This window comes from Gadus chalcogrammus, chromosome 6 (assembly GCF_026213295.1).
Source record: "Gadus chalcogrammus isolate NIFS_2021 chromosome 6, NIFS_Gcha_1.0, whole genome shotgun sequence".
Classification (NCBI taxonomy): Eukaryota; Metazoa; Chordata; class Actinopteri; order Gadiformes; family Gadidae; genus Gadus; species Gadus chalcogrammus.
The window spans coordinates 829,276-850,119 of record NC_079417.1 but is presented as its reverse complement, the minus strand read 5'-3'; the positions used below and the strand labels follow the sequence as shown (position 1 = coordinate 850,119).

General features: G+C 49.6%; 3 protein-coding genes across 7 annotated transcripts; all 3 read right to left on the bottom strand.

Annotated features, from left to right (window-relative positions):
* Window positions 1-457: 457 nt before the first annotated feature.
* On the bottom strand, window positions 458-10,105 carry oscp1b (organic solute carrier partner 1b). Of its 3 annotated transcripts, none has more exons than XM_056592126.1 (11): window positions 9,809-10,105; window positions 9,383-9,424; window positions 8,920-9,074; window positions 7,463-7,630; window positions 5,319-5,399; window positions 4,984-5,087; window positions 4,655-4,783; window positions 2,536-2,605; window positions 2,034-2,173; window positions 1,853-1,916; window positions 1,304-1,478 (listed from the first exon to the last, which is right to left on the bottom strand). In XM_056592126.1, the coding sequence occupies exons 1-11, from the start codon at window positions 9,918-9,920 to the stop codon at window positions 1,359-1,361; spliced, it is 1,185 nt and encodes a 394-aa protein (XP_056448101.1). In that variant the 5' UTR covers window positions 9,921-10,105; the 3' UTR covers window positions 1,304-1,358. The 3 variants fall into 3 exon arrangements, with proteins under 3 accessions (XP_056448100.1, XP_056448101.1, XP_056448099.1); XM_056592124.1 differs by lacking the exon at window positions 9,809-10,105 and adding an exon at window positions 9,679-9,799 and having other exon boundaries at window positions 9,383-9,461; XM_056592125.1 differs by lacking the exon at window positions 9,383-9,424 and having other exon boundaries at window positions 458-1,478; window positions 9,809-10,101.
* A 313-nt stretch (window positions 10,106-10,418) lies between these two features.
* On the bottom strand, window positions 10,419-12,416 carry LOC130384103 (cornifelin homolog). 3 transcript variants are annotated; one of them, XM_056592128.1, is made up of 4 exons: window positions 12,236-12,416; window positions 11,123-11,259; window positions 10,865-11,001; window positions 10,419-10,614 (listed from the first exon to the last, which is right to left on the bottom strand). In XM_056592128.1, the coding sequence occupies exons 2-4, from the start codon at window positions 11,247-11,249 to the stop codon at window positions 10,516-10,518; spliced, it is 363 nt and encodes a 120-aa protein (XP_056448103.1). In that variant the 5' UTR covers window positions 11,250-11,259; window positions 12,236-12,416; the 3' UTR covers window positions 10,419-10,515. The 3 variants fall into 3 exon arrangements, with proteins under 3 accessions (XP_056448103.1, XP_056448105.1, XP_056448104.1); XM_056592130.1 differs by having other exon boundaries at window positions 10,421-10,614; window positions 11,123-11,243; window positions 12,236-12,412; XM_056592129.1 differs by having other exon boundaries at window positions 10,422-10,614; window positions 11,123-11,240; window positions 12,236-12,410.
* Window positions 12,417-12,591: 175 nt separating this feature from the next.
* mrps15 (mitochondrial ribosomal protein S15) lies at window positions 12,592-20,837 on the bottom strand. The gene is made up of 8 exons (XM_056592127.1): window positions 20,571-20,837; window positions 18,048-18,110; window positions 16,961-17,036; window positions 15,998-16,046; window positions 15,832-15,916; window positions 15,693-15,751; window positions 13,342-13,533; window positions 12,592-12,886 (listed from the first exon to the last, which is right to left on the bottom strand). Exons 1-8 carry the CDS (start codon window positions 20,689-20,691, stop codon window positions 12,791-12,793), a joined length of 741 nt encoding a protein of 246 aa, XP_056448102.1. The 5' UTR covers window positions 20,692-20,837; the 3' UTR covers window positions 12,592-12,790.
* Window positions 20,838-20,844: the final 7 nt, after the last annotated feature.

The window sequence follows — 20,844 nt, the reverse complement described above, 5'->3', positions numbered from 1 at the left end:
ATAGATATAGATATAGATATAGATATAGATATAGATATATAATGCTACGCCCACCTTTCATGCGTTTCATTATTTCGCTCGGTCGTTGGAGGAAAACATGGACGCCACCCGGAAAGCTGTTGTCGCGGTAGCATTGGCAGAGGACCAAGCGCTTCAAAATAAGTAGGCTATAGGCCATAGGCAGAGATAGGTATTGCAGTAATACGAGTGATTGAAATTGCCATTTAAACCACCAAAGTAGTCCAAGCACAATGAAAACAGTTCATACTTCAAGTCACACTGGGCACAACCATCTTGAATTCTGTCTCAAAATTTTGCTCGGTCATGAGATGTTTGAGGTCCGAGTTGCGGTCATTTATGTAGCCGCACACCACTGCAGATCACTTCTGCGATTTAGAAAAGTTCTAGACACGCCTCCTACTTCCGCGATTTATAAAAGTACAAGACACGCATCGTACTACAAGTCACGCCTGTCTTGCAGGACGCAGATGGATACTATTGCGTATTGTCGGACAGGGTCAAAGTTCATAGCAATAAAGTAGCTCTACAAATGAATATGTACAAAGACACAATGTAAGGATCTATTTATTGCAATAAGTGAATTCCTCGCCAGAATAATGACGGTTATTACTTAGCTTGAGTAGTTTGTATAATACAATTTGTCAACCTTCTTTTAAAATTATGAGCGTTGCCTTTAAGACTACATACACTACTAGAAGGGCGCCCCCTAGTGAAATCTATTTTATTACATTACACAATGAGCTTATGACCAATGAAGAAGCATCCATTATGTTAAAAAGTGGACAAATTAAGTTTTCTGTCCGTTATTTACAAATAAATTGTTTTCAGCACCCGATGTTAAATACCTGGGACCACAAGAGGCGTACGTAAAACATATCAGCTATGGGAAAAGTGGTAGGTTACCCTGGAGTTGACCCCGTTTACTGAGGATAATGATCTTAATGTCGTTAATTCTTCTGCTGGGAGGATCAATAATTTGAATTGCTATAGCAACCCCCCTTGGGTTCCACTGACCAGGATAACCTTCCAGTTATAACATCCACACTCAAACCTATTATGGGATGTATCGTTCTCCTTTGAAATGGATATCAAATATTCGCCGTCCTCAAGACCCAATGGCAGCAAGACTCGCTCTAAAGACAGCCAGGAGTCGACCCTGGAGCCTGGTGGCCTCAGTGAAGGGCCTTCCTCCGGGACCCTCTGGAGCCTCCCTCCGGGATCCCCTGGAGCCTCCCCCCGGGACCCCCTGGAGCCTCCCCCCGGGACCCCCTGGAGCCTCCCGCCGGGACCCCCTACCCTACAGGACGCCCTACAGCAGCCCGGTCCCGACCCCAGCGTTACATCATGTCCATCATGGCCAGCAGGTCGTCCCCCTTGCTGCAGGCTCTGGGGGCTGGGTCGCCCTGCTCAGAAAACTCCCCCATGATCCTTGAGAGAGTTGCGTCGCTCTGCTGGTCCTGCAACAGGGAGGAAGGGTTAGGGGTCAGTCTATAGTCTACCTGTAGGGTCAGGGGTCAGGGGTCAGTCTATAGTCTACCTGTAGGGTCAGGGGTCAGTCTATAGTCTACCTGTAGGGTCAGGGGTCAGTCTATAGTCTACCTGTAGGGTCAGGGGTCAGTCTATAGTCTACCTGTAGGGTCAGGGGTCAGTCTATAGTCTACCTGTAGGGTCAGGGGTCAGTCTATAGTCTACCTGTAGGGTCAGGGGTCAGTCTATAGTCTACCTGTAGGGTTAGGGTTAGGGGGTGTGGGGGGTTAGGGGTGTGGGGGAGAGGGGGGTTAGGGTTAGGGGGTGTGGGGGAGAGGGGGTGTGGGTTAGGGTTAGGCTGTACCTTGGTAGCTTGTATGTTCAGCACTCCGTATGAAAGCTCGTCCGGTCGGGACATCAGAGCCTCCCTGGGAAGACGTTATTCATCACATCAGAATCAGAATCAGAAAGGATTTAATCAAACTTTAATAAAAATTGATAAGAGCCAATCAGAGACCAGGAACAACAAAAGATATCAGTCTTACTCCTCTTCCTCGTCTGTGGCGAAGAGGTTGACCCTGAAGCCGCTGTCAGCGCTGCCTGGTTTCTGGCCCTCAAGGCCTCCCATGAGCCGAGCTAGCATGTTGAGCTCCTCTTTAGCTAGCGGGTTGGGGGTTGTGTTCACCTGGAACATAGCACAGCGCTAGGCTAGTCCTTCACCTGGAAAATAGCACAGCGCTAGGCTAGTCCTTCACCTGGAACATAGCACAGCGCTAGGCTAGTCTGTTAACGTGGAACATAGCACAGCGCTAGGCTAGTCCTTCACCTGGAACATAGCACGGCGCTAGGCTAGTCTGTTAACGTGGAACATAGCACAGCGCTAAGCTAGTCCTCCACCTGGAACATAGCACAGCGCTAGGCTAGTCTGTTGACGTGGAACATAGCACAGCGCTAGGCTAGTCTGTTGATGGTAGGGCTAAGCTCAGCTTAGTGCCATCTCTGTGGGAGTGCTATTGCAGGGTTAGCATCTAGCTCAGTGTCACTGACCTTGGTGTTCTGAGCGGAGTTCTTAGAGGTTCCCGACATGTGGGTCTCCACCGGACGACTCACACTGTACCTAACACACACACACACACACACACACACACACACACACACACACACACACACACACACACACACACACACACACACACACACACACACACACACACACACACACACACACACACACACACACACACACGATGTATCCCAAGGAGGAGCTCAGCTTGAGGGTGTGGGGGTGTGAGGGGGTGAGGGGTCATTGCGTGAGGGGGTGGAGGAGGTGAGGGGGTGAGTCATGGTGTGAGGGTGAGTCAGTGTGAGTCATTGTGTGAGGGTGAGTCATGGTGTGAGGGTGTGTCATTGTGTGAGGGGGTGATGGTGAGTCATTGTGTGAGAGTGAGTCATGGTGTGAGGGTGAGTCATGGTGTGAGTCATGGTGTGAGTCATTGTGTGAGGGTGAGTCATGGTGTGAGGGTGAGTCAGGGTGTGAGTCATGGTGTGAGTCATGGTGTGAGGGTGAGTCATGGTGTGAGTCATGGTGTGAGTCATTGTGTGAGGGTGAGTCATGGTGTGAGAGTGAGTCATTGTGTGAGGGTGAGTCATGGTGTGAGGGTGAGTCATGGTGTGAGTCATGGTGTGAGGGTGAGTCATGGTGTGAGGGTGAGTCATGGTGTGAGGGTGAGTCATGGTGTGAGTCATGGTGTGAGGGTGAGTCATGGTGTGAGGGTGAGTCATGGTGTGAGGGTGTGTCAGGGTGTCAGGGTGTGAGTCATGGTGTGAGTCATGGTGTGAGTCATGGTGTGAGGGTGAGTCATGGTGTGAGAGTGAGTCATTGTGTGAGGGTGAGTCATGGTGTGAGGGTGAGTCATGGTGTGAGTCATGGTGTGAGTCATGGTGTGAGTCATGGTGTGAGGGTGAGTCATGGTGTGAGGGTGAGTCATGGTGTGAGTCATGGTGTGAGTCATGGTGTGAGTCATTGTGTGAGGGTGAGTCATGGTGTGAGTCATGGTGTGAGTCATGGTGTGAGGGTGAGTCATGGTGTGAGGGTGAGTCATGGTGTGAGTCATGGTGTGAGGGTGAGTCAGGGTGTGAGTCATGGTGTGAGTCATGGTGTGAGGGTGAGTCATGGTGTGAGTCATGGTGTGAGTCATGGTGTGAGGGTGAGTCATGGTGTGAGGGTGAGTCATGGTGTGAGGGTGAGTCATGGTGTGAGGGTGAGTCATGGTGTGAGTCATGGTGTGAGGGTGAGTCATGGTGTGAGTCATGGTGTGAGTCATGGTGTGAGGGTGAGTCATGGTGTGAGGGTGAGTCATGGTGTGAGTCATGGTGTGAGTCATGGTGTGAGGGTGAGTCATGGTGTGAGGGTGAGTCATGGTGTGAGTCATGGTGTGAGTCATGGTGTGAGGGTGAGTCAGGGTGTGAGTCATGGTGTGAGTCATGGTGTGAGTCATGGTGTGAGGGTGAGTCATGGTGTGAGTCATGGTGTGAGTCATGGTGTGAGGGTGAGTCATGGTGTGAGGGTGAGTCATGGTGTGAGGGTGAGTCATGGTGTGAGTCATGGTGTGAGGGTGAGTCATGGTGTGAGTCATGGTGTGAGTCATGGTGTGAGGGTGAGTCATGGTGTGAGGGTGAGTCATGGTGTGAGGGTGAGTCATGGTGTGAGTCATGGTGTGAGTCATGGTGTGAGGGTGAGTCATGGTGTGAGGGTGAGTCATGGTGTGAGTCATGGTGTGAGTCATGGTGTGAGGGGGTGAGGGTGTGTCATGGTGTGAGGGTGAGTCAGGGTATGAGGGTGTGAGTCAGGGTGTGAGTCATGGTGTGAGGGTGAGTCATGGTGTGAGGGTGTGAGTCATGGTGTGAGAGGGTGTGAGTCATGTTGTGAGGGTGAGTCATGGTGTGAGTCATGGTGTGAGGGTGAGTCATGGTGTGAGAGGGTGTGAGTCATGGTATGAGGGTGTGAGTCAGGGTGTGAGTCATGGTGTGAGGGTGTGAGTCATGGTGTGAGGGTGTGAGTCATGGTATGAGGGTGTGAGTCAGGGTGTGAGTCATGGTGTGAGGGTGAGTCATGGTATGAGGGTGTCATGTGACCGTGTCCTGGTTCCTGTGTAGGAGGTCCTACATGTTGGTGCCCAGCTTGATGACGCGGTCTCCAAACATCTCCAGGGAGCCCGGCCGCAGAGCGCTGCTGTAGGTCCCTCCGCTCTGGAACTGAAACCGCCTCGACTCCTCCCCGTTACAGCGGAACAGCCTGGACCAATCAAAGAGCAGCTCAACGTCCTGGACCAATCACAAACCTGTGTGTGTGTGTGTGTGTGTGTGTGTGTGTGTGTGTGTGTGTGTGTGTGTGTGTGTGTGTGTGTGTGTGTGTGTGTGTGTGTGTGTGTGTGTGTGTGTGTGTGTGTGTGTGTGTGTGTGTGTGTGTGTGTGTGTGTGTGTGTGTGTGTGTACCTGATCAAACTGGGGACCTGTGTTCCATGCGGTACTGGTCCGCTGGTCGGGAGGACGAAGCGTCCATTGGAGTTCTGGACCTTGTCCTTGAGGAAGATGGACACCTAAAGGGAAGCATGACACAGAGATATAGAGATATACTATAGACACACACACACACACACACACACACACACACACACACACACACACACACACACACACACACACACACACACACACACACACACACACACACACACACACACACACACACACACACACACACAATGTGTTGTAAACATAACTCAACAAATCATAAATAACATACTGCATCTATAAATTCTATATATTACCCTGATGTGCATGTCTTGGAAGAAGATGAGCAGAGTTTGTCTGATGAGCTGGAACTCTCCACTGGACAGGGGAGTGTAGATCTGGACAGAATGAGACAGGGTTAGGGTTAGGGTCAGGGACGCTGGGTCAGTATGAGAGGGTTAGGACAAGGTTAGGTACCTCTATGCAGGGCTCCAGACTAACTTTTTCCTTGGGTGCACTGGTGCGCCTAAATTTTTCATTTGGGTGCACCAGCACGTATTTATGGTGCACCCAAGTTGTGAGTTGTTGAGGGGGGGGGGGGGGGGGCGTTGGGCCGTGCCTGCCTTGCGCTGAGTTGTTGACGGGGGGGGGGGGGGGTTGGCAGCTGCACCGGTTGCACCGTCGATATTTACGCCACTGATTAATAATATTTTGACCATTAAATAAATGCCTTAAATAAATGCCGAATCTGTATCTCTCATATAGAATATCGTCAGACAATGCCAAGGGATCGGTTTTGTCCCGAAAAACCCTCCGTCTCCGGAGAGACGCCTGTACGATAAGTGCGCCGAGGTCCATGGGAACACCCACAAATGGTGACGCCATTATCGGAGGAGGGGCTAGGAAGCTGCGCACGCCGATATAAGTAGCCGATCTCCGGGTAGACTCGCTGAAAAGCTGCTCCCGACCAGGTTTGGTGGCGAGCGTAAGTCACAATGGTGATACAGCGACGCTTAAGGAGATTGACTTTCATGGTACAGCTAACCCAGGCTTTCAGCTCAACATACCTCGCTAACCCTCTAATCGAGCTTCGTTGTACAGGCCCCTGGATTGGGCTTCGCTGGTTTGTTTACCGGCGTTGCCATTTTTACCGGTCTTGCGTGTTCCAACGGTTTATTAGGCATCTAATAGGGGTGTGACGATACACTCAGCTCACGAGACGAGACGAGACACGATATTGGGTTCACGAGAACGAGATTTTAAGAAAACTACAATGACAAAATATATGACTGGACCAACAGACATTTATTTAACCAAGTCACGCATGCATTTTGAAATGTTTTATTATAACTCTTTACATGCATGAAATTGAAACTAAAACTAACATTTATGAAAGTAAATAAATAAATAAATTATTTAAATTAAAATAAATAATTCTCTTTTTTTCAAGTGCAAACAATATTATGTGCAAAACCAAATCAAAGTACCCAAAATGTCTGCCCCCACAGGCGACAAATAGAAGTTTGTATAAATCACAAATCTTGCGAGACCGATTTTTAGCACGACGGGTAATATCGTCGAGTTTAATCTCGCGAGATCTCGTGGCACGAGATCTCGTCACACCCCTAGTATCTAATAAATCGCTGTCTAATCAATACTTCATTCACTGCCTCTTCCGTGGTCATTACAATATTATGAATAGACTGCTCTGTAAAAAAATAAATAATACTAATTATACCAGATACATTTTCAGTCGCACCGGTGCGCCCAAATAAAATATTTGGTCGCACTACTCAGAATTCTAGGCGCATGAGCGCCCAAATTAGGCGCACTCTGGAGCTCTGCCTCTATGAGCTGGTGGTAGGGTTATGGTAGGGTTCAGTACCACTATGAGCTGGCGGTAGATCGGTAGGGTTAAGGTAGGGTTCAGTACCTCTATGAGCTGGCGGTAGGGTTAGGGTAGGGTTCAGTACCTCTATGAGCTGGCGGTAGGGTTACGGTAGGGTTCAGTACCTCTATGAGCTGGCAGTAGGTCGGTAGGGTTAAGGTAGGGTTCAGTACCTCTATGAGCTGGCAGTAGGTCGGTAGGGTTAAGGTAGTGTTCAGTACCTCTATGAGCTGGCGGTAGGGTTACGGTAGGGTTCAGTACCTCTATGAGCTGGCAGTAGGTCGGTAGGGTTAAGGTAGGGTTCAGTACCTCTATGAGCTGGCGGTAGGGTTACGGTAGGGTTCAGTACCTCTATGAGCTGGCAGTAGGTCGGTAGGGTTAAGGTAGGGTTCAGTACCTCTATGAGCTGGCGGTAGGGTTACGGTAGGGTTCAGTACCTCTATGAGCTGGCAGTAGGTCGGTAGGGTTCAGTACCTCTATGAGCTGGCGGTAGGGTTACGGTAGGGTTAAGGTAGGGTTCAGTACCTCTATGAGCTGGCAGTAGGTCGGTAGGGTTACGGTAGGGTTCAGTACCTCTATCAGCTGGCGGTAGGTGTCGTCCACCTGGCTCAGGATGGGCGGAGCCTCCTTCACCAGGTCCTTGATGGCGTCCATGTGGTTGAAGGAGACCAGCAGCAAGTCTTTGGGCCGCGGGCAGAGCAGCACCTGGTACTTACAGGCCATGGTCATCAGGTCGTAGAGCTGGGGGAGGGGGGAGAGAGGGGGGAGAGAGGGTGAGTCAGGGGTCATCAGGTCGTAGAGCTGGGGGAGGGGGGAGAGGGGAGAGAGGGTGAGTCAGGGGTCATCAGGTCGTAGAGCCGGGGGAGTGGGAAGAGAGGGGATAGAGGGGGGAGAGGGTGAGTCAGGGGTAATCAGGTAGTAGAGCTGGGGGAGGGGGGAGAGAGGGGGGAGAGGGTGAGTCAGGGGTCATCAGGTCGTAGAGCTCAGGGAGGGGGGGAGGGCGGATAGAGGGGGGAGAGGGTGAGTCAGGGGTCATCAGGTCGTAGAGCTGGGGGAGGGGGGAGAGAGGGGGGAGAGGGTGAGTCAGGGGTCATCAGGTCGTAGAGCTGGGGGAGGGGGGGAGATAGGGGAGAGAGGGTGAGTCAGGGGTCATCAGGTCGTAGAGCTGGGGGAGGGGGGGGAGGGTGAGTCAGGGGTCATCAGGTCGTACAGCTGGGGGAGGGGGGGAGGGCGAGTCAGGGGTCATCAGGTCGTACAGCTGGGGGAGGGGGGAGGGCGAGTCAGGGGTCATCAGGTCGTACAGCTGGGGGAGGGGGAGAGGGTGAGTCAGGGGTCATCAGGTCGTACAGCTGGGGGAGGGGGGGAGGGCGAGTCAGGGGTCATCAGGTTGTAGAGCTGGGGGAGGGGGGAGGGGGGGAGAGAGGGTGAGTCAGGGGTCATCAGGTCGTAGAGCTGGGGGAGGGGGGGGAGAGAGGGTGAGTCAGGGGTCATCAGGTTGTAGAGCTGGGGGAGGGGGGAGGGGGGGAGAGAGGGTGAGTCAGGGGTCATCAGGTCGTAGAGCTCAGGGAGGGGGGGAGGGCGGATAGAGGGGGGAGAGGGTGAGTCAGGGGTCATCAGGTCGTACAGCTGGGGGAGGGGGGGGAAGGGGGAGAGAGGGTGAGTCAGGGGTCATCGGGTCGTAGAGCTGGGGGAGGGGGGGAGAGAGGGTGAGTCAGGGGTCATCAGGTCGTAGAGCTCAGGGAGGGGGGAGAGAGTCCCAGGCAATCTAGCTTGTCCATGCTAGCTGTATGCAAGGAATATTTAAAGCTAAACTAGGTACCTTGTACATGCTACCTGTGTGCTAGGTGCTATGTTTGGAGCTAGGCTAGGTACTTTGCCATGCTACCTGTGTGCTAGGTGCTATGTTTGGAGCTAGGCTAGGTACGCTCTTAATGCTACCTGTATGCTAGGTGCCATGTTTAGAGCTAGGCTAGGTACCTTGTCCATGCTACCTGTGTGCTAGGTGCCATGTTTGGAGCTAGGCTAGGTACCTTGTCCATGCTGGCCTGGTTGAGCCTCATGATGGAGGCGTGGGCCAGCCGGTCGAACACCGTGCGCAGGGCCTTCTTGGAGTACAGCTCCTGGGGCTTGAACAGCTCTTCCAGGAACTTCTTGTTGAACATGGTGGTGATGATGTCGTTCATCACTGCACATGCAGACGGAGTGAGCCAGGGGTTACCCAGAAGCCCTTGCTATCGCAGTGGCTAGTAAGCAGCGATCTAAGGCCGCCCCCCCAAGCCTCTGTCCCGCGGCCCTAGGAAGCAGCAGCCCTGGCCCCACCCCCCCGGCCCCACAAGGACGTTACACATCACCCACCATGTGTGCCCCTCCGCCCCAGTTACACCTCACCCACCATGGGGCCACCAGGGACCGTTACACCAAACCCACCATGGTCCCTCTGGTTCTAGGCCCAAAGCAACAGCTGAGACTAGCGAGCCAGAGAAGCCATACTACCTCTCCTTCTGTCCTTCTCTATCCAGTCAGCTTCGGACGAGACTTTATAGTCAAAGGAGACAAACGTCGTCAGGTTGTCCTGGTAACCAGGGAATGGTTAACACATGAACTGGGATGGCTCCATAATTTATGGTTCATTCATTGTGAATCAAATCCAAGGTTACAATAATTGGTTAATAATGCAACAGCCTCTTGGATATTTGTGCTTTGAACCAATTACGACAAGCCTTTAATTAATGAACGATCGTCCACCTGCAGGTGAATATTATACATCTTCAGGACAGGTTAATACGTACTACTGAAGGGAAGTGAACACGTGAACTCCAACACATGAGGACCGGGTACTGAAGATAGGTGATCGTGATGCTGGGTACCGGGTACAGAGAAGAGAACACATGAACTACATCACGTGATGACGTCAAGTACCTTTGCGGGCCTTGTCGGGCGGGATGCTCTGCGCGCGGAGCCGCTGGTCCAGGATGTAGAGCATCTCCCCGCCGAGCCCGAGGAAGAGCAGCGGGAGGGTCCGCGACGACATCGAGCCCTAACTAACCTAAACCTAGTTAACTACCGGCACACGGGGTCTACTACCAATACACCGGGGTTAACTACAAATACTCGGTGTGTTACTCTCAATAATCTGTGCGTTGCTCTAAATATTCGTTGAGTACCGGTTGTACGGCTCAGGGGGCGGTCAGCGTTTTCTTGTTGCCAGGCCACGGATCCAACAGCCAATCAGATCCATGTATATAAATACCCAGGGTAGACGGAGAGCGCCAACAGCCAATCAGATCTATGTATATACGAGGACGGGCCATCAGCCAATCAGAGGTGAGTATAAAGCGACGTGGGGTATCACCGGTTTAACGGTAAACGGTTTATCGGTTAATGGATTTCTGATCAATAACGTATACAGTGAACCTGTCCTAAAACAGTTCGGTTCAATCATGTGTTTCCTCCAAATGTTCTTGAAAAAGAATTATCTCACACATTTTCACGACATGATCAACAGTAAACAACGTTTAATTAACAATTTTAATGTAGAATAAATGCAATGAAATGGATGAACACAGCAGACAGGAGAGATAAGAGATAATTGTATAGAAATAACTTTATAGAGATAACTTTATAGATCAAACGTCTCCGTTCCTGCTGCGCATCTCTCGCGCCATCCTGCACACCTCGAGCCAACCACAGCACGACGTCATCAGCGCGTCATTCAGGATGCTACCCTGTAGGGTCACACAGCCAATTGGTCAATTGACTTAAAGAGAATTCAAGAACAGATATAAGCTGCGAATGGGGCTGATAACGGATCATAGGTGACTGAGATATAGGGAACTTAACCTGAATTAAATTGAAATTGGACCGTAACTATTGATTACTATCGATCTATCATAACTATCAAAACATGTGTTGGTCTTAACTCACACTACGTGAACGCCTGTATTGATCATGTGTTCTCAGGTGGACTGTAGTTACCTGGATACCATAGGTGAGTCTCATGTGTGTCCTCATAGCGGTCATCCCCCCGGGGACGATGCCCAGGCAGAAGCCCTCTCCGTAGCGGTGGCCGGTGTAGCATCCGAGCGCCAGCGGGCACAGGCAGCCCAGACAGCCTGAGGAACACGGACACCTTCTACAATGTCCCCACTCCTCACACCTCTCCTACTGCACTGGGTGGTTCTGTGTGTGCGTGTGTCCGAGCACGTGTGTGCGTGTGCGTGTGTGTGCGCTTACAGATGGGCATGTCGTTGAAGCAGGAGCAGAGGTCGGAGCTCCAGGCTCCGGTCTGGACGTTGGTCCCGTAGGAGCTGGCCCCCGGCTGCTGGCTCACCACCGGGTTGGACATGTTCACCTGCTTCATAGACACACATCTGATCCCACCTGGTTTACAGCTGCATCACACACACCACAGCTTAAAGATACGTCAAGGGTAGAACTAGTTAGGACGTACCAAACAGTAACTACTTTTGATTTGATGATTTATAAAACATCGAACTACGTATGATGTACTAATCCGCTCGTACTTCGTAATGATCGAACAAACCCCTTCAGTAATTACTTATGATTCACCAATCCTTGTTATGATGTACCAAACCTCAAATAAGTAATAAATGGAAACTAACAAAACATGTAATAATATTGATCGAGTGGTTGTCCTTTAAAAGGATTGCTCAGTCTAGACGGTTGTGTGCAAGAACGGACAAAGGATGTGAACTATACAAAGTGTTACCAAAAGATAACCCCAAGGCCAGCTACTTACATCCTAGTGTTAACTACTGACGAGACTATAGTCAATGGAAAATAGTGCATGATTTAACCTACCAAACCACCTACCCAACCAACTACCTTACTACCCAACCAACCACCTACCCAACCAACTACCTTACTACCCAACCAACTACCTTACTACCTAACCAACTACCTAACCAACCACCTACCCAACCAACTACCTTACTACCCAACCAACTACCCAACTACCTAACCAACCACCTACCCAACCAACTACCTTACTACCTAACCAACTACCTACCCAACTACCTAACCAACCACCTACCTCGGTAACTAAAGCTGCCCTCCCAATCTTTATTTCAGAGACTTCTTCATTGCTTATGAAAGTGTTTCTCCCGTGTTGCATTACAAATTGAAATATTACTATTATTACTATGATTATTAAATTGCTAGCCATAGCCCCTTTGAAGGTACTATAAACATTATTATTTGAATTACTATTTTAAATCGTTGGTCAAAACTAAAACTAGTGATCATCAAGGATGATTCAAGTTTAACAACCAGAACTACTATTAATAAGGCATAAATGAACACTGTTAGCTGAAAACCATAGCATACCTCAGAAAGTTGGAGTCTGAAGACGCTGGAAATGTGAAATGTTCAGAGGTGTTGATACGAGAAGAGAGGCTGAGATCAGCGAGTTAACCACAGGAAGCTGACGAACAGCAGAATCACGAGCTGCTCTCAGGAGCTGTGAGTTCACTGGTGACTAGAGAACTGAGACGGCGTGGTTAAGGGGAGCAACGCGTCATCAGGTGGTTTAAGGGAAACAACTTGTTGCGTAAAGGTGTTTCAACACCTCTTCTCTGCTAACTTTGTTTAATCTAGAGCGACCTCCTAGACACAACCGATTAGAACGAGAGCCTCAGATACTCCTCCTCATGAATAATCAGAACTCAACACTTGACTTCCTTTTAAATGCATTCTTTATTTAGTCTCATACAGTAAGTTATTTTCTGCGTGTGGAACAACGGGCAGAGAAGTGGAACCATATGTTTGAAAAGGAAAGGAGGCAGGAGGAGGAAGGAGCCTAGGGTTTAGTGGACAGTCTCCTACTGAGGAGGAGAAGGAGAAGGATGGGGCTGGTGGAAGGAGAAAGGATTGAGTTGAGTTCTACTGTGATGAGGAAGAGGAGGAGGAGCTGCTCGGTACTTCCTTCCTCAGTTTCAGTCTCAGGTCAGCTTTGTGTTTCTGCACCTCCTGGTAGACCTGAGAAGAGAAGCAGAGCCTCCTCAGAAACAGTCCCCACAGAGCCTCCTCAGAAACAGTCCCCACACAGAGCCTCCTCAGAAACAGTCCCCACACAGCCGCCTCAGAAACAGTCCCCACAGAGCCTCCTCAGAAACAGTCCCTACAGAGCCTCCTCAGAAACAGTCCCCACACAGAGCCTCCTCAGAAACAGTCCCCCCACAGAGCCTCCTCAGAAACAGTCCCCCCACAGAGCCTCCTCAGAAACAGTCCCCCCACAGAGCCTCCTCAGAAACAGTCCCCACACAGAGCCTCCTCAGAAACAGTCCCCACAGAGCCTCCTCAGAAACAGTCCCCACACAGAGCCTCTTCAGAAACAGCCCGGTCCACACCCCGCTCATCTGGTGGATCAGTACCAGAGGGCCGTGGAGGGGCGGGGCCGGAGGCGTGGAGGGGCGGGGCCTGGAGGGACGTACCTTCATGCAGAGGGCCTTCTTGGCCAGCCAGCGGCGGGTGGCGGGCCGGTAGTACTCCGGGGGAAAGCTGTAGGAGATGTCCAGCAGGGTGCAGACCCTCTGGAAGGCCTCGTGGTTCACCAGACGAAGCCTCTTCAGAAGCTTCTTCCTCTGGTCCACCGCCAGCAGCATGTGCCTCTTATTGGCCTTATCCTAGAGAGAGAGAGAGAGAGAGAGAGAGAGAGAGAGAGAGAGAGAGAGAGAGAGAGAGAGAGAGAGAGAGAGAGAGAGAGAGAGAGATGAGAGAGAGAGAGAGAGAGAGAGAGAGAGAGAGAGAGAGAGAGAGAGAGAGAGGGGAGCAGGGGGGAGGGAGGGAGATAGGAGAGGTGGAGGAACGAGTGAGGTAAGGAAAGAGGAGAGAAAAGAGGCTGAGAGGTCATGTAAATCACACCCGACCGATGGAAGATCATACCAATATTTATAATCATATAAAAAGTATCAGTACCATACTTCATACACAAAAAAGCAGATTACCAAATACCAGACTACATGTGACAAAGAACCAGTGTGGGCGTGCTGAGTGGTGTGTGAGTGTGAGTGTGAGTGTGAGTGTGAGTGTGTGTGTGTGTGAGTTTGTGTGAGTTTGTGTGAGTGTGAGATCAACCTTGTGGGCGTACAGGATATCCTGTAGAACATACAAGAGTTGCATCGCAGCCAGCAGATGAGAGGCAATAGCAGTACTACAGTAGTCATAATAGTAGTATGTTGTATAGTAGTACTTCAAAGGTCTATATTATTACATCAATGGTTCTGTAATAGTAATATCAACAAATAGTGACAGTGCAGGGGTCTCATTTATAACCGTTGCGTACGCACAAAACGGGGCTGAAAGTGGCGTACGTGACTTTCCACGCCAAGGTTGTGTTCTATAAAAAACTAACTTGACGGGAGAATGTGCGCAGCCCTAAGCAAACTCTGACCCATGCGTACGCATGGTTTGGAGGAAAAGGAGAGTTGGCAAAACAGATGGTGTGGTGGTGAACTGAAGTCCGACGGAATAATTGTAGAATGAGAAGAACGATTATGTTTTATCATCGCCCTTCATACATTTAATTTCAACCTGTATCATGCGTTAAATCTATGTAATCAGAATAATTTAAGTAAACTGCGTTATTTCTCAGTTATAACTCCAGAAACATCTCCTTAGAATAGAAATAAAAAAAATTCTCTATATTTAATCCAGTCACTCCATACTGTCCACTGACGGCGCGACTGCATGGAATAAAGCATCTGTCCAACATGTGTCAACAACATAATATTTTTATGTGACACTGTAAACACATAATCAAATGTCAATTCAATCCCAAGTGTGGAAAACCAAGCCACACTCCTCATCAAAATCGTTGTCCGTTACTCTTGATGCTTTTCATGACAAATCATTAAAAAGGGGTTATGTTCAAGAACATTTTACGTGGCTGATTACAAACTGATTATCCAAGGTGTCCTCGGTCAGTGTCATAACCCTATAAATGCAGAGGTGAGCGCCATGGTAATGCTGTACCATATGGCACTTCTGGGGGACCATGCAAATGGCAGGATTCGGAGGGAGAGGGTCTTTAGGGACCATAACGATTTATTGGTAGGCTACATAAAAATATGTACCTTTGTGTCAGACGAGTCCACTTCTTTTTTAATCCTGGGACTGTGCGCTCCGTGCTACTGACAGAGTTCACTGCTGCAGCCACATGTTGCCACTCACTCTGCTTTTTGTTGTTGGCGATCCCAATCCCGTGACCGCCGAACAAAACTACCTTTCGGGCCTTCATCTCACCCACAAGTGTCTCGCTTTTTTGCTTTTCTCAGTACTTCTGCCATTGTTTCCGACAAGACATAATACTTGCATCTGAGTCTGTTTTATATGCAGATCGCATTCATGAGGTCATTGGCATTGACCATTTATGGTTAAAAAGGGGCGTGTACAGGGTGGAAAGTGAGGCTGATTCAGCTGCGCACACTTGTAGGCACTATGTGATTTATAATGCAAATATTGGGTACGGTGTGCGTATGCAGGGTTTTATAAATCAGAATATTTTTTGGCGCATGCAAAACTTGGCTTTTGGGCGTACGTACATTTTTAGTAGCGATCCCACGCACAGTTTTATAAATGAGACCCCAGGCCAGTAGTACAATCAGGGATAGAAAGCGCATCAGTAGTAGCACCCAGTAAAGTAGTAAATGATCTTACCAAGGTTAAATAAAGATAGCCAAGTACTGTTAACACGCCATTCCCAACTCAACAATTCCTGAATTTCCTAAGCACCCTTTATCTTAAGACGTTGACCTTATCTTAAGAGGTTGAACTCATCACCAACCTTGTGGTGTTTCTGAAGGTGCTCCTTAAAGTTACGGATCCGCGCTGTCAGGACCGCGACTGGAAGAGAGGAGGAAACATCAAAATGGATCCCACACATGGATTCTTTATTCTTCTTTGTAAGAAAGCAGGAGCCTGACCTTTGACCTCGACAGAGCTCCGGTCATTCTCGTCCCGTCTGACTTTCTGAACCAACTGCTCCTTCTTCAGCCTCAGTTTGTCGCTCTGAGAAGGAGGGAAGCGAGGGATCAGCGTACTAGGAAGCAGTTAAACATGTTATCAAATGATTATTAAATATCCACTCACGTGGCAGGCCAACTCCAACGATATTAGTCTTCTAACAAGATCATCCGTTCTGTTACCAAACAGAAAAACACAAGTACACATTAATCTGGTCCTACACCACCACCCTACTGGTCCTACACCACTACCCTACTGGTCCTACACCACCACCCTACTGGTGCTACACCACCCGACTGGTGCTACACCACCACCCTACTGGTCCTACACCACCACCCTACTGGTGCTGCCCTACTACCCTACTGGTGCTGCCCACTACCCTACTGGTGCTACACCACCACCCTACTGGTCCTACACCACCACCCTACTGGTCCTACACCACCACCCTACTGGTGCTGCCCTACTACCCTACTGGTGCTGCACCACCACCCTACTGGTCCTACACCACCACCCTACTGGTGCTGCCCCACTACCCTACTGGTGCTGCCCCACCACCCTACTGATGCTGCACCACCACCCTACTGGTGCTGCCCTACTACCCTACTGGTGCTGCCCCACCACCCTACTGATGCTGCACTGGTGCACCCTACTGGTGCTGCCCCACCACCACTACGGATGCGCACCACCACCTACTGGTGCTGCCCTACTACCCTACTGGTGCTGCCCCACCACCCTACTGGTGCTGCACCACCACCCTACTGGTGCTGCACCACCACCCTACTGGTGCTGCCCCACCACCCTACTGATGCTGCACTGGTGCACCCTACTGGTGCTGCCCCACCACCCTACTGATGCTGCACCACCACCCTACTGGTGCTGCCCTACTACCCTACTGGTGCTGCCCCACCACCCTACTGATGCTGCACCACCACCCTACTGATGCTGCACTGGTGCACCCTACTGGTGCTGCACCCCCACCCTACTGGTGCTGCACCCCCACCCTACTGGTGCTGCACCCCCCTATGGTGGGAGATGTCTCCTAGGGGGGATGAGGTGGGGGTGAGGTGGGGGTGAGGTGGGGGTTCCTACGTCTGAGCAGCGGGGACGGCGGCGTAGTCCATCCTCAGCAGGCTGGGCTGGAGGTCACTCAGCTGGCTCTCTGGGACTGGGAGGTCAGAGGTCACGGTGAGGAACAACAGTAGGTTAGGGTCAGAGGTCACAGTGAGGAACGACAGTAAGGTAGGGTTAAGGTCAGAGGTCACAGTGAGGAACGACAGTAAGGTAGGGTTAAGGTCAGAGGTCACGGTGAGGAACGACAGTAAGGTAGGGTTAAGGTCAGAGGTCACAGTGAGGAACGACAGTAAGGTTGGTTTAAGGTCAGAGGTCACGGTGAGGAACGACAGTAAGGTAGGGTTAAGGTCAGAGGTCACAGTGAGGAACGACAGTAAGGTAGGGTTAAGGTCAGAGGTCACAGTGAGGAACGACAGTAAGGTAGGGTTAAGGTCAGAGGTCACAGTGAGGAACGACAGTAAGGTTGGTTTAAGGTCAGAGGTCACAGTGAGGAACGACAGTAAGGTAGGGTTAAGGTCAGAGGTCACAGTGAGGAACGACAGTAAGGTTGGTTTAAGGTCAGAGGTCACAGTGAGGAACGACAGTAAGGTAGGGTTAAGGTCAGAGGTCACAGTGAGGAACGACAGTAAGGTAGGGTTAAGGTCAGAGGTCACAGTGAGGAACGACAGTAAGGTAGGGTTAAGGGCAGAGGTCACAGTGAGGAACAACAGTAAAGTGGGATATCAGGATAGGTCACATAGGAGACTAGGCCGGGACACATAGGAGACGATGATAGGTCACATAGGAGACTAGGTTAGGTCACATAGGAGACTAGGTTAGGACACATAGGAGACTAGGATAGGACACATAGAAGACTAGGATAGGTCACACAGGAAACTAGGTTAGGACACATAGGAAACTAGGATAGGTCACATAGGAGACTAGGGTAGGACACATAGGAGACTAGGATAGGACACATAGGAGACTAGGTTAGGACACATAGGAGACTAGGGAAGGACACATAGGAGACTAGGGTAGGACACATAGGAGACTAGGGTAGGACACACAGGAGACTAGGGTAGGACACATAGGAGACTAGGGAAGGACACATAGGAGACTAGGGTACCTGCTTTCCTCCTCAGTGCCCGGGCGTAGTGCCTCACCGGGGGGACGGGGGCGATCAGCACTCCTGAGGAGAGAGAGAGAGAAGATCACAAGGCTGCACAACAGACAGACAGACAGACAGGCAGGCAGACAGACAGAGAATCACAAGGCTGTACAACAGACAGACAGAGAGAGAGAGAAGATCACAAGGCTGCACAACAGACAGACAGACAGACAGACAGACAGACAGACAGACAGAATCACAAGGCTGCACAACAGACAGACAGACAGACAGACAGACAGACAGACAGACAGACAGACAGACAGACAGACAGACAGACAGACAGACAGACAGACAGGCAGGCAGACAGACAGACAGAGAATCACAAGGCTGCACAACAGACAGACAGACAAACAGACAGAGAATCACAAGGCTGCACAACAGACAGACAGACAGACAGACAGGCAAGCAGACAGACAGACAGACAGACAGACAGAGAATCACAAGGCTGCACAACAGACAGACAGACAGACAGACAGACAGACAGACAGACAGACAGAGAATCACAAGGCTGTACAACAGACAGACAGACAGACAGACAGACAGACAGACAGACAGACAGACAGACAGACAGACAGACAGACAGACAGACAGACAGAGAGAATGACAAGACTGTATGAGAGAGAAAGAGAGAAAGAGAGAGGCCCACAAACAAACCAACTTTTTGACCAATGGGAATAAATCTCATTGAAATTGCAAACACTGAATTTAGTAAAAAGAATTTTGCATGTAACAGGCCAAACTACCCAACAAGCCTGCCCAGAGCTGAATTAGGCCAGTATCCACTACCATTAAAAATCCCAAAACGCTACATCTAAAAACCAGTGTTGTTGTGGTACTTAGTTTATGACGCTTTTTTTTTTTAATGGTTGGAAACAGAAATATATTGCTGGAATTTGGGCAGTAGGCTCAATGGTAATGCTGTGTGTGGATGCCGCTTAATAAGCATATGAAATGAACCCTTTCACTACTACTCCCGTGGGCTTAATATTCTGGCTGGATAGCTGTTGTAAAATATGTGGCATAAAGGCTTGTATGTTTCATTTTTGTTAATGAACTGGCGTTGCACTTGTAATATTGTCGCAATAGGCTACCTTATTGAATCCGTTGAAGTTACGAAAGCATCCGGTGAAAATAACAATAACTGTGAACACTTATTTTTGTGTGATGTGCAATCTGGTTGCGGAGTGACATAAGGACAGATCTGATGGTCGAGCCTGCATTACTCTAGCTCTGCGGTACTGCAAAGTGGTGTGCGTGTGCGCTGTTGTTGTTGCTGAAGATCAACTGTCTTGTTGTGGATGGTTATGCAGTAGCACATATTGTGGCTGGTTGTGGCTGATCTGGGACCTAATATGACATTTGTGTGTCATGTCTGAGTGTTTGGGGGTTGGCCGTTGGTGGAGTTCGTTACTGAAGGCCCTGACTTAAACCCCACGGTACGCTGCTGTCTAAAACAAAGTGACCACCACGCAGCACAAAGCCCTGCAAAGCCAAGAGATGAACAGGAGTCCCCTTCACTCAGCTGGTCCTGAGCTCTGTCCACAGACAGGTTCCCCCTCTGCTCAGCCCCAGGACCAGCCTGAGAACAAATCAATTAGACTCAACCAAATTATAACACATCAGAAACCAACCTACCTCACCCATTGGAACACTAAAACACACACACACACACACACACACACACACACACACACACACACACACACACACAGAGCAAAATGCAGTGTTATCTGGCCCAGTAAACAGACAGTACACTGTGGCCCCTACCTGACCACACTGACTGATTTTAGCAAATTCGGCCAAAAACACCCACATTTTATAAACTCCCATGTAGACCAACTAGAAATATGAACAGGCAAGAGAAAAGAGAACGCGTCCTCGCAGGACAGTTTATTTCAGCTTGCCACAAAATGAGAGAATGACATTCTACACCAGGCCTCACTGTGTTATTTTAGGGATTATTCGTAACCTATGATGCGTTTTATGTAGCTTCTCTTAATATTCATTTAATTTTACCATTATTTCTATATGTACGTACATCTGTATGTGATGTTATATCTACATATTGATCTGACGTTCTCTTTTGTTACTATACATAATATGTTAATACGGTTATGCTTTGGCAACACTGATTTTGATTTACCACACTAGTCATGCCAATAAAGCTATTTGAATTTGAGAGAGAGCATCACATGGCTGTACAACAGATACATACAATACATGGAGAACAGGTCGACTTCAATCACTAGAAGTGTCTCTTATAGTGATTATCTAATGCATCTACACCATTAGATTAATTATCTTATCTTAATGTAGTGATCACTTCATCAGCGACAGAATCATAGTTACACCAGAACTGGTTCATTTCCCTGCCTTACTTTACGCCTCGTTTGCAAGTTAAAGTGAGAAGGAGATGTATAGATGATGTATGGATGATGTATAGATGATGCACAGATGATAGCCTCCTCTTGGTGCTCTCACCGTGGGATCCTCCTGACGTTCCTCCCGTCACAGCTGACGTCCATTTCTGCGTCCTCTTGCTCAACGCGCCGAACTCCCTAACAACTAAAGACGAACATCTGAATAACGTCCTCAGAGCCATACTAGTGATAATGGACCTGAGACAGAGATAGACTAATAGATAGATCGGGGATGAAGGTATAAAGTAACAGACAGGAACGCTCGTCCGCTACATGGGGGCCGCCATCTTAGGGTAGGCCTGACCAACAGAGCACCGAGCAGCGTGGGTCCAGGA

Bases quoted from the DNA above. Each gene is read 5' to 3' on its own strand.
- LOC130384103 (XM_056592128.1), bottom strand. From the start codon at position 11,249: ATGAAGCAGGTGAACATGTCCAACCCGGTGGTGAGCCAGCAGCCGGGG. The intron at 11,002-11,122 runs GTAAGCGCACAC...CGTGTTCCTCAG, and splicing joins CTTCAACGACATGCCCATCT to GCTGTCTGGGCTGCCTGTGC. The intron at 10,615-10,864 runs GTAACTACAGTC...GTGACCCTACAG, and splicing joins GACTCACCTATGGTATCCAG to GGTAGCATCCTGAATGACGC.
- mrps15 (XM_056592127.1), bottom strand. From the start codon at position 20,691: ATGGCTCTGAGGACGTTATTCAGATGTTCGTCTTTAGTTGTTAGGGAG. The intron at 16,047-16,960 runs GTAGGAACCCCC...GTTTGGTAACAG, and splicing joins GCCGTCCCCGCTGCTCAGAC to AACGGATGATCTTGTTAGAA. The intron at 12,887-13,341 runs GTACGTCCCTCC...TTCTCTTCTCAG, and splicing joins AGAAGGCCCTCTGCATGAAG to GTCTACCAGGAGGTGCAGAA.
- oscp1b (XM_056592126.1), bottom strand. From the start codon at position 9,920: ATGTCGTCGCGGACCCTCCCGCTGCTCTTCCTCGGGCTCGGCGGGGAG. The intron at 2,606-4,654 runs GTAGGACCTCCT...TGTGTGTGTTAG, and splicing joins ATCAAGCTGGGCACCAACAT to GTACAGTGTGAGTCGTCCGG. The intron at 2,174-2,535 runs GTCAGTGACACT...GCTATGTTCCAG, and splicing joins ACTCCGCTCAGAACACCAAG to GTGAACACAACCCCCAACCC.